At 37.5% G+C, this 12797-nt stretch overlaps 1 protein-coding gene across 3 annotated transcripts in view; it reads left to right on the top strand.

The window, feature by feature from the left end:
- Positions 1-12797, top strand: part of LOC120464132 (CAP-Gly domain-containing linker protein 4) — a 99694-nt gene that overhangs the window by 9858 nt on the left and 77039 nt on the right. For all 3 annotated transcript variants that reach the window (XM_089120564.1, XM_089120562.1, XM_089120563.1), the window contains exons 4-7: positions 600-693; positions 798-959; positions 1072-1190; positions 11835-12092. In XM_089120564.1, the coding sequence (XP_088976690.1) occupies positions 600-693; positions 798-959; positions 1072-1190; positions 11835-12092 (633 nt within the window). The remainder of the gene's footprint in view (positions 1-599; positions 694-797; positions 960-1071; positions 1191-11834; positions 12093-12797) is intronic.

Below are 12797 nucleotides of genomic sequence, written 5' to 3'. Positions count from 1 at the left end.
CAGCTAGTTTGCAAATTAAATATTTCTCATTTTCATGTATTTAAACTTGATAGATATCCAGGATCATCAAATGTTTAGATTTCCAGGAAAATCAAATGGCACTACTCAACTTTAGCCTAGTGTGCCCTACTCTAATAAGCATTTAACAAACATAAACACTGTACATACATAGACACAGAAATGTTGATGCCCTAAACATGCCTATATAAGCGGGTTTTGGGTCAGAAACCCTGTTTTGGACAGAACAAAAATCAAGTATACAAGTATAATTGGTGTTTTTATTTTTCCTTAAAATGTTTCAGAGCCAATAATTGTACTTACATTTCAAGGAAAGATTGTGAAAGCAAACTTATTTTTCTTCTTTGGAAAATAACAAGGACAGTGACATTTATTCATCTAAACATCTAATTCATCTAATTTAATGTTTTCTTGCATCTGTCATAAAGCATACTCACACACTCCCCTGTTGTGCGTTTAGTGTCAGGCTCTGTGAACTGCAACATTATCTTTCTAGACAAGTGTGTGTCTGTCAGCATGTAATCTTTAGCTGGACGTCCTTGCTCTGTATCCCTTCACGTGAGGTTTGCTTTGCTCTGTAGATTCTGAAGAGAGGCTGTGGTGTCAATGACAGAGATGGCCTTACTGACATGACTTTGCTTCACTACTGTTGCAAGGCAGGAGCTCCTGGAATAGGTGAGCGTGTATTCCCATGCTTTGATTAACATTAATGTGATCGCAAGGAAGGACAGATCATTATTCGAGCACTAGTGAAAAAGGAAGATGTCATGTGATTGCAGGCGACGCTGAGAGTGCGTCCAGTCTGGCCCGTCAGCTGTTGTCTCTGGGAGCCGAGCCGTCCTTACGCAGCCGGTGGACCAACATGAACGCTCTCCACTACGCCGCGTATTTCGACGTCCCTCGTCTCATCCGAGTGGTTGTGCAGGCGTCACAGCCGGGAGGTGAGGGGAGATAATGGGAAGAACAGTGGGAATGGAAATCTCCATGTTGAATCTTTTGGCAAGTGTGTGTGATGATGATGATGATGCCTGCGTGTGGTGTGTTGGGTTTCAGAGGTGGATGCGACCTGCAGTGATTTTGACTTCGGCACCGCGCTACACATCGCTGCCTCGAACCTGTGCATCTCTGCGGTGAAGTGTCTGCTGGAGCTGGGAGCCAACCCCGCTTTTAGGGTTTGTGATTTTTCGCTTATGGCTACTGACAAAGCAAACTGTGTTTTTATTGTTATTGTAGTTCTCATGCACACTATGCAGGAGAGTCGTGTCTGCAACGGAAGTCTGTGTCCAAACTGGCCTACATCATGCCCCTTAACTTCTCCTTAACTTTCCCTGCCCTTTACTATCTACTCTTTATACTGTAGCATAAATAATTAAATATTTAAAGGTGATTGTATATTTTCTGATAATAATGATTGTATTTAATACAAATTAAATATATATATATATATATATATATATATTTATATATATAGTATTATTATTATTATTATTTTTATACATGGTTTCAAATGTGCATCATCACAATTCTGGGGAACTTGATACCATTTTTAATGGTATATTATTATACCATAAATACATTATTAATAATGTATTTTATAATTACAGATTATATTTTAAAGAGAGGAAATAAATATAATATAAACTTTTATAAAATATTTCTTTTTATTCCAAAAATGTGATGTACTTCCCTGCACTATGATGCACATTTTAAAACCATGAATATTGATAATAATAATAATAATTATTATTATTATTATTATTATTAGTAGTATAAGTATTATTAATATTAATAGATAATGATTATTAAAATAATAATTATTATTAATTATTGATGGTGATAAAAAATGTTGATGATGATAAAAAATGTTAATCACATTTTTTATAATAATAGCTAAAAATAGTATTACATACATACACTATTATTAAATATGTAGTCATTTTAAAATTAATTATTATTAGTGGAAGTAGTATACATTGTTTTTAAATGTAGGAAGTAGATACCACATTTCTAATAGTATATTTTATAAAAAAGATTATATTATATTTTTGTAATATATTTTTACTTAATAATATTACTACTTATAATAATAATAATAATTATTATTATTATAACATGTTAATATATATATATATATATATATATATATATATAGGAATGCATGTTAACATGTTATAATAACAATAATAATTATTATTATTATTATAAGTAGTAATATTATTAAGTAAAAATATAATAATCAAGTATACAAATAAAAATATAATCTATAAATTATATAAAAATCTATATACAAGTATATACACTAAAATATTTCTTAAATATATACATTGTGAGTGTATATATATATACAGGGCCTGAAATTAACACCCGACCACCTGCCAAATGCGGGTGAATTTTGCTATTGGCGGGTAACACTGTCAATCTACCTGCCACATTGGCGGGTAGCCAATGAGAATTGAGTGATTCATTAGGATTTTTACATTTCAACGAAGTCCGCTATTGCGGTGGACTTTAGCTAAAATGTGGCGGCACATTACTGGGGTAAAGAGGCCAGCTGAAACAAAACAAACAGCCAACAAAAAGATGAGGATGAGAAAAAGAAAAGTAAAGAAGACATTTTAATACAAAGTGAACAATCGGCGGCAATGGCAAGGTTCGTGAGCGGCTGATTTATGACAGCGACTGTTGTTTCGTAACATTCATGCGATCAGAAAGAAGATGAGGCTCTTTTTCTGACTACGTGTGCGAGTATTAAACTGTTGATGAGATGGGATGAGATAATGTAACGCGTCGCTGTTGTAGGTTAAAGTACAATGACAGTTGCACAGATGTGTGTGCGTGTGCAACTGTGCATGTTGGGAGTTGGGAACCGGTGAGAAAATGTCCGGTACCCGGTAATTTTATCAGTAATAACATTATTAATTTAGTTCATATTTAACCGTTCCTGAACGCTGTAACTAAAAGCTGTTAAGAGTAAGACCTGTACGTGACTAAATCCGCCATCAACACAGCCGCGTGTGATTTGTTTACGAGCTGCGGTAGGTCTATCTGTTGAGTATATACTATATATGTTGTGTGTGTGTGTGTGTGTCTGTCAAAATCAATGAATACAATTTTTTTTTTTAATGTATGTTATTAGAGTTATTATTACTTGACAGCACTAAAATGTGTGTTCTTACAAGTTAAAGAACAATATTGTGAAATTCCCCGTTTTTTTTTTTTTTTTTTTACGTTTATGAGGCAAAAAAAAAAAATGGCTGGTAAAAAGTCTCTGTGGCGGGTGAATTTTTAAATCCACCTGCCACAGTGGCCGGTGGCCGAAAAAATTAACTTCAGGCCCTGTATATATATATATATATATATATATATATATATATATATAAATAAATAATACTGGCCATCACAATATATATATATATATATATATATATAATTATACACAGTGCACCCACATATATTATGTAAACAAAAAGTTTTATTTTGGATGTGATTAATCACGATTAATCTTCTGACAGCCCTAATATATATATACATAAAAAGTGTATACTTTTAAAAGTGTGTGTCAATGTGTCTGCATTGTTCCTTTAGACAGACAAACAGACAGACAGACAGACATATAGACAGCCAGACATATAGACAGCCAGCTTTATCATTTCCCTTTCAGTGTGTCCCATCAGCACAGCAGTAAATTAGCCATGCTCATTTCTCTCCCTGAACTCATTTTAAACTCACGGAGCGTCACCGCCAGGGGTCATTCTCCTCACAAACAGCAGATGTCACTGAATAATTGATATTATTTAAACTTTTGTAGAATGCATGCGTTCCATTTCAGCAGGCCTTTTAGCCGGGTGTTAGTCAGAGCGGTGTGTTTGCATGTAAAGGGTTCATCAGCGCAGCTGCCAGCACATAAAACAGGAACTGGGCAAGATGCTCGACTTTCGCTGTGTTTTTCCTCTCTGTTGTGAGGCAGCCAGAGTTTCCCATCCTTCATTTTTTACCCCGCGTTATCTCTGCCAGTAGCGCGGCGTGTTTGTTGCCAGTCTGGGCATCTGTCCATTTATCGTCAGTCAGGATGTTGTTTTTAGCTCAATTTTTGTTCTTCGCCCGGCACCCTAATAGAGATATCGTCAGTGTGTGAAACAAACATCAAATCATCTGATAACGTTGTAACAACGGGCTTGGCAGACTTTTGTGTCAGTGGAGAATGCTCTGGAGTAGCTGAGGTTTAGGCATAAAAATATGCCTTGTTGCCAAGCAACAACACTGATAATAGGTGGAATATGTGGTGAAGGAGTTTGGGTAATAGCAAACAATTGTTGCTCATTGTTTTTAAGCACACTGTCAACCAATTACACCTGTTTTGCTTTGCATTCACAGGACAAAAACTTTTTATATTGCACAATATGACAATTTCGAATAGTGTGTGGATTTATTTTTTTCGTCCCTTGTCTCTTGTGTTATTATTTCAGAACCCTGCTAGTGGAGTTATATTACCATCTCAGTGAGTCATCCTTCATCTGACAGACATGAAACTGTTCATCGTTATGATCTTGTTAACCACTAGGGTGCAGTCTTATGCAGTGAAAAGAGGTTCACCGGTAAGGGAGCACTGAAATGGACTGAACCTTTTTTTTTTTTTTAAAGCAATGTGTCAGCTTCAGTTTCAGGAAATATAATTGTTTTATTTGCTCTCTGATACCAGAGGAGCATAATCAAATATCACCTTTGAATAATTATGGAAATTCCTGCATTACATAAGCAGCGATCGAGGCATTGAGCCGTTTCACACTAATTCTGTTTAAGGTTTTAAATAAAACTCTTCTCTGACCATTGCAACGCTGAGCTGATCTTCATCTGAGCATCATCATTAGCAAACCGCTCATCTCCTGCCCAACAGAAGATGCTTTTATTTGGGGACTGGAAACGATGACTCAGCAGAGTGTGTGTGTTTCTACATGCCTTTTTGTATTCATGCATGATTCACTGTACAGGCGTATGGATTAGAAGATAAGTAATCCATAATCCTCTGATTAAATCACCATATTTTAAGGACGGCAATCGACATTTATCCAAAGGAGTTTTCCAAACTGCACCCATGCTGAGTACCATTGTGCTAACAGTCTCCTGTCAGGGTAATGGTGATAAACCTTTATACAGCAGCTCCATTTTGGATGTAGTTCAACATTCGCTGAGGAGGATATAACCCGAGCACAGGTTTGAAGGGTACCACTTGTCAGGACATTCAGACCTACAGTCAGCATTTCTCCCATCACTGTTCACCTGCATCATCCATCTCTTGGTGATTTTTTTACTAACCTTTCAGTTTTCTTTGATTCAGCCAAAAAACAAAAGATCAAAGTTAAGGGTTGTGTGTGTGTTTATGAGCAAACAAGCACTATATGCAGCTTTGTGCAAAGAGAATCACCTGTAGAAAAGCACTCTGCTACTTGCTTTGTACTCTAGTTTTGACGCTAATGCTAGCATATCCGTACAGCCAAATGCAAGTAAACTTTATTTGACAGCGTGCATGAAAACATTAGCGAGATTTATCCTTGTCCAGCGATTGAGTTATTTCTCTCCTGCGATACAGAGAGAGATGTGGGTATTTTTTAACCCTATCGCATAAGCACTAAGTGTGTTGTTGTTGCGGTCTGTAGTTTGTTGTTGTTCTGTCTCATTCGTTTATTTTACAACTGTGAAACAATGGATCGGACCAGTGCTTCTAGTTTGTGGACAAACTAATTAGTGTAAAAAATTCAAGGCACATTATGTGAGCTATGTAGCAGCTATGCTGATGATGAACTGTACATCACTGCACACATCATGTGAGCTTCATGTGAGTGATTTGGAGTAGGCAACCACTCCACATTGGAAAGGTTGATGTTAGCACGTTGCTAAGCTAACAATGTGAAAAGAAATGCTAAATGCAAGCATTAGCATGTCTAAAGATGTACGCCCTATAGTGTTTTAATGCAAATTTAATTGTCACTTGGTAAGCTAGCCAAATTAGGCAAATGACCTTGGCAATAGAATCACCATTGGATATACATTTTATTGTGTCTTATCGTCAGACTGATACTATATATACTATATATATCCAGCCCGTTCTCAACCTAGGGCGTCATATACTGACGCTTTTGACAATGCGTATACATCCAATGCACATGGCACCCTTTAGTGTTAATATGAGACAGATATATATGGGCCAGAAGGCGCCTCCTAGTGGTCTAACCCTAAAGGGCGTCTCACACCGGACGAGAAGCGCATCGCCGCGCCACGTCTAGGACAACTCCAGGTATCGCACACCCTGATCGCCCGAGCTCAATTTTGAATCAACTCTTGGTAGAAGAACTGCACGATGTGTGAGTTTTAACTTGATTTATTATTTTTTATATTGATTAAATAATAGCTGATGTTTGAACGTTAATCAAGTAAAAGTGTCTATCGTTAAATCTGCAAACTTTGTAGTTTTTTCACATGGTTTTGCAACAGGACGTGGCATGTGTCCGATCCATTTCGGCGTCTCGCGCTCTTCATCCACTCAAAGCCAGCTCGCAAGCCGAAACGTGTGTTTGCGCCGTGCCTGTTGTTTTGTTTCCGGTCTAGATCCACTTGCGCTTTGGTCGAAGAAGCAACAAAACGTCCTCGCGCGGCGCAAGCCATTGAAATGAATGGGTATCAGAGCGCAGCACGAGGACGTTTTGTGCCGCACACACTCGTTTCGGCTTGCGAGCCGGCCAAATAGTAACGTTACGTTTTGAGTGGATGACGAGCGCGAGACGCCGAAATGGATGCCCTAAGATTCTGAATGGAAAGTTTACTTTTAAAAAGTTGCCATATTGTCCCAATGACAAGACCAAGTGATCTGTGTTTTGTCGTTGTGAATTGAGCGATAATCATCGCAGTACGTCCACGTACATTGTGTGAGAGATTATTTGTATATGTTAGTGTGAAATTGAACACTATTCCAATGTTATTTTCAATAATAATAATAAAAGCATTTGCACTAAACAAGCCAATCCACTTTTCCATATTGATAAGAGCATTAAAATGAGAAAAAAAATAATGTAACAAAAAGAAATCAAGAGACATTTAGAATAGATAAAAATGTGCGATTAATCGCGAGTTAACTATGACATTATTAATGCGATTAATCGCGATTAAATATTTTAATATTTTGACAGCACTAATATATATATATATATATATATATATATATATAGTGTGTGTGTGTGTATATATTAGTGCTGTCAAACGATTAAATTTGGCCGGTTTGCTAGCCCAACCGAGTGTGTGCGGCGTGCCTGTTGTTTTGTTTCCGATCTAGCTAGATCCACTTGCACTTTTGGTCGACGAAGCAACAAAACGTTCTTGCGCGGTGCAACATTGAAATGAATGGGTTTCCTACATAGACTGTAAATATATATATATATGTTCGCTCCAACTGATTTGCTGAAATCAGAACAGGAACTGTGTTCTGCCAATTTTTGCTGCCTTGTCGAAAAATGCTACCGTAGGGCGAATTGATCACAGAATGCCGATTAAAGTCGTATGAAATACAATTATAATACAATTCTAAGTTATGAGTAGCTACTGTATACTGTAGACTACTGTTTTTATTTTTAAAACGATGTGAAAAGTAAAAATTATCATAAAATATTCATCTTTGACTTGTCAAAGCACCTTTCCTCATAGTAACTGAAACTTTCAGTTATTCCTTTTCAGCTGGCTGACCGTACAAATATTCATATGATAGTAAGCATTTTTTAAAGGGAAATTATACATTATAACAGGAAAATGTACCTTTTGTAAAAAAAAAAAAAAAAAAAAAACGGAGTCTGCACATGCGCATAACCGGTAAGTAGCAAATCTCGATGGGTAGCATGAATTGTCAGAACACCGGTAATAGAGGAGCGCCAGCCAATGAGATTGCAATTTGCGCATTAGTTCTGCCGACTACCGAAGAAACCAACACCTTCACACTAGAGGTTATGGTCAAATACAGGAGCTGTACTGAAATAATACAGAATCTACAGATTGCATGACGGAGAGAAAAACTCTCAAGTGCTAAATCAGTGTTCAGCAAGTGAAACTATCTATGCTAAACTATATTTAGCATCTAACATACACCCTGGCGAGTCAAATCTTAGAATTTATTAGCCAATGGCAAATGATAGACATTATTTAGTCGCTCAGAGTGCACTCAAATAAACGCAAGCTCAACCGTACATGTTTGATGCATAAGAACAAATCTCACGGTTCTTGCGGAAACTCAACATACACGTTTACCAAATGTAAGTGCTCTGTGTTGTTAATTCGCTGATTAATGTTTATATGCGGATAAAAGCCTGAATTAAATCACATGTAAAGCGATCGTGTCTCTTTTGAAGACTTGGATAAACCGCTTGTTCCAGACATGGATTGCTTTTATGTTGTCTTAATGAATGTTTTGAAGCATCAGAGGTTTTATGCGAATAGACTTTCAATAGAGGGACAGGAAAATCTCAGACTTCAATAAAAATATCTTCATCTGTATTCCGAAGATAATTGAAAGTCTAATGGTTTTGGAATGACATGATGGTGAGTAATTGATGACAGAGTGTTCATGTTTGGGTGACCTATCCCTTTAATGTGCTTTCTAGGTAGGTAGCTCCTTAGTGCCATTGTCTCACGCTCTGATGTATGGAGCTGCATGAGGCACAACATCACACAGCGGTGTTGTTTATCTATGTTCCCATTACAAATTGAGAGCCCTATACTTTCCAGTTGTCTGGAGCTGTACACTGATATGTGTCAAAAGATGGAAAACAACTCCTACTCACCCTGCCATCTAAGAAATGTGTGGTGCATCCAAACCTTTTAGCTTTTCTTGATGTGAAGAGAGGCTTTCAAAATAGATGTCGCAACCATGGACCCCCACCCACATATTAATGAGCATGTCGAAATGGACAAGCGCATTAGGTCTAAAGCCTGCAGAGAGCCAATGGGCTGAGGAAAAACAAAACAGCCACAGTTACTGCTCACTAGCCAAGCCATGTCAAGGACAACACATTTGTTTTGGCCGTCTTCCGTGTTTGGTTCCAGCTCGGTGGCTGAAGAGAAGTCCACTACTCAGGCAGTTGGCTGTGTAATACATTTAAAAATGGCGTCCGGCCGTGCTTCAGCAAGCGTTGAGCTGTTTGGCCGGAGGGGGCTGATGTGACATACTGATGAATATTTTAATCTATACTCTTAGAAGAAAAGGTTCTATACAGAACCTTAAAAGGTTCTAAAGCGCTACGTATTTGGAACCCCTAAAATGCTAAAAAGCTGAATGGATACTCCACTTTTTTTGGGAAATAGGTAGGACTGGGGTAAACGATTATTAACTAAACGATTAGTTGGGCGATTATTTTATCGATTAGTCGACTAATCTAATGACTAATTGGACGACTAATATAAAGAATATTTTTTCTGCTGCTCAATTAATAAAAAAACAATATCTCAAATAAATACTAGCATACTGAATCAAGATACTATAAGCTGGCTAACGTTAGTCTAATGTTATGTATTTGAACACCATCATAACTCTACAACCGCCAAAACCGTGTTATTAAAAATATTTTTTACAAACATTTTTTATCATAGAGAATGTTTAAATATTAATATCAGCTGAGGAGGGAAAACGGAGGCGGAGTTCACCTACTGATCAGAGCGCGTGCTGACACGGAGTTAAAGCCTGGTTTATACTCGACACGTCCGCACGAGCGCGAATGTGCGCACGGCACAAATGACCCGTTGGGTGCGCAAGACCAGGAAGACTGTGGCTGGCAGTGTGTATGGCTTTTTTTGTAACAACGCGCCCGGCGCCGCGTCCGGGAACGACTTCAAGCCGAATCTGCCCGAGCTTGTACGTCTCACCACACCGGCACCCAGTTTGCGCGTCTAAATTGCAATTTTTTTTTCTTAAGGGTTTGTTTACTGTGTGTGATTCATTTAATGGATAGCACATTCACTTCTAGTTGTCTTCGTCCTCTATTCTGCAATGTTTCGGTCTCCCACGTGTGTGTGGCAAGCTGTACCGCCGGGAACATGCAAAAAATAAATAAATAAAGAAGCGTCGACGCAAAAATATGACGTCGACGCAATTTTGACGTCGAATCATCGATGTCATCGACGCGCCGCTACAGCACTAGAAATAGGCTGCCCCAGAGTTAAACTGTTGAGTTTTTCCGTTTTCGAATCTATTCTGGCGGTAACTCTTTTAGCATAGCTTAGCATACATCATTGAAGTGGACAAGACCATTAGCATTTAAAAAAAAAAAAAAAGACCGATTCGATATTTTTCCTATTTAAAACTTGACTCTTCTGTAGTTACATTGTGCACTAAGACCGACTGAAAACGTAAAGTTGCGATTTTATAGGCTGATATGGTTAGGAACTATACTCTCATTCCTGCGTACTCATCAAGACACTTTACTGCCGTACCATGAGTGCAGCGGGCTTAATGATTTGACGCAGTGCCTGAAAATAGTCCCCACCTCAGTATTATTAGCCTATTTTCAGACACTGCCTCATATCATTATGACTGATCTCATGAAATGGCGTATGTATGACACGCCAATTCGAATATCCATTTTTGCCGTGCTATCAACATGCATAATCGCTTTTCAGCGTGTTTATGAACGTTACATTATATAAATATATGACCTACCCCAACCCCGTCCCTAAATCTATACCCATCGCTGGGGTTAATACCATTTATGAGTCTTCCCCTACCATCCTAGGAAAAAAATATCACTCCCCAGATTTAGATCTACATTTTGCTTCGTTCCGCTCGGACTTTTAATGGCGTGTACATAGCTACATGCGGAATCACTCGGACATTTAACGAAAAAGATGATGGTTCGTTTAGGTGTGGATAGCTCAAAATGCGTATAGATAACACGCCACTTGACTTAAAAGTGGCGTGTATGTTAAACGCAAAAGTCAAAAGTTGGCTAAAAGAAGCAATATTTCTCAATTTTTAAGAACCTGACAGTTCAACGGTTTACAAAATAGTGTAGCTTTTCCAAGAAGAAGCTTTTAACCTCAAAGGTAGAGATGTGGCATGACAAAACACTACATTGCTTGGCTTTGTATCTCATGTTGTGGATCCCGGGAGAAATCGGCGGTAATAATCAAACACGCTCTTCTAGAAGATCCTCTCTGTTCCAGGAAGCATTGGGAAGTCTCATTCATTTAGTGAATGGGTTTATTCAATTTAATGTATTTACGTAATTCGTTTAGAGTCAACTGCTACCCACATCCCCCTGCCTATAAATAATATAATATTTAGAAATGCATACATTTAGTTAAAACACTGATGTTAATATATTTTTTAGTTGTATATTTATTATTTTGGGATTTATTTAGTGTTGATTATGTGTTTGAGGTTGAGGCAGCCGTGCAAATTGAGATCGTCAGGAAAATACAATCAGTTGTAATATAATTAAAAAGATGTTTCTCCTTAAATAGCTTTTAATCTAGTTAGACACTTTATGTTAGTAGCTGTTAGTGAATCGAAATGCTTTTTTTAAAAGAGTTGCTTGACTGCAGCTTAACTACTTGCATTATGAGAAGCTTGTTAGCTATTTTCCTAAAGATGGCTCTTGGGATTTGTGATATAAATAAGACGGGTGAACAATTTAAGGAAAATCCATCCTGCAAATCAATACTAAGTTGTTCTGAGAGATCACTTTCATTCTTTAATTCTATGATGCTCCTCTGGTGGCCCAACACTTTTCTAAGATGCTTTATGTTTTATAGCATCTGTTTTAAACCTGTATGTGTTTCTCTAGAATGACAAGGGCCAGTGTCCGGCTGATGTTGTTCCAGACCCTGTAGATATGCCTGTGGAAATGGCTGACGCCTCAGTCCAGGTTAAAGAGCTGCGCACTCTGCTCCGGGACGTCCTGCCCAGACCCGACTCTCCCCTCACTCTCCTTCTCCCTCTCCTGCCTGCCAGACCTCCAGGTGTCCTCTCGGACAAAGCTCGTGCCCAGCTTTCAAGTATGGGCCTTCACCTTGGAGACAAAGTGGTCATCGCTGGTCAAAAGGTACTGCATAAGTTCTGGATTTCTGTGAGCGTGTAATGAGCACTGCTGTTCAAGAGCAAACATGTTTTATTTATATGTAAATGGAAAATATAGTGGCCCCAAAAAGCATTTGGAAACATTTGGACATATATCTCATAAAGTCCACATAAAACATGGAAACCCAATCTGTTTGTGTGTGTATGTACACTACCGGTCAAACGGTAAGATTTTTTATGTTTTTAAAAGAAGTCTCTTCTGCTCACCAAGGCTGCAATTATTTGATTAAAAATGCACAAAAGAACAGTAATATTGTGAAATATTGTTACAATTTAAAACAGCGGTTTTCTATGTGAATATATAGTGAAGTGTAATTTATTCCTGTGATCAAAGCTGAATTTACAGCATCATTACTCCAGTCTTCAATGATCCTACAGAAATTATTATAATATGATGCTCAAGAAACATTTATGACTATTATCCATGTTGAAGTTTTTTTACATTTTTATTTCAGGATTCTTTGATGAATAGAAAGTTCAAAAGAACAGAATTGATCTGAGATGGAAAGCTTTTGTAACATTAATCACTACCATTCAAAGGTTTGGGGTCAGTAAAAATTTATTTTTTATTTTTGGGGGAAAGAAAAATTTGAAAAGATTTTATTCATCAAGGATGAGTTAAATTGATCAAAAGTTACAGTAAAGACATTTATAATGTTAGAAAAGATTA

The sequence above is a fragment of the Pimephales promelas genome, chromosome 15 (genome assembly GCF_988280905.1).
Source record: "Pimephales promelas chromosome 15, fPimPro1.hap1.1, whole genome shotgun sequence".
NCBI lineage: Eukaryota > Metazoa > Chordata > Actinopteri > Cypriniformes > Leuciscidae > Pimephales > Pimephales promelas.
This window is presented reverse-complemented; position numbering and strand designations above follow the sequence as displayed.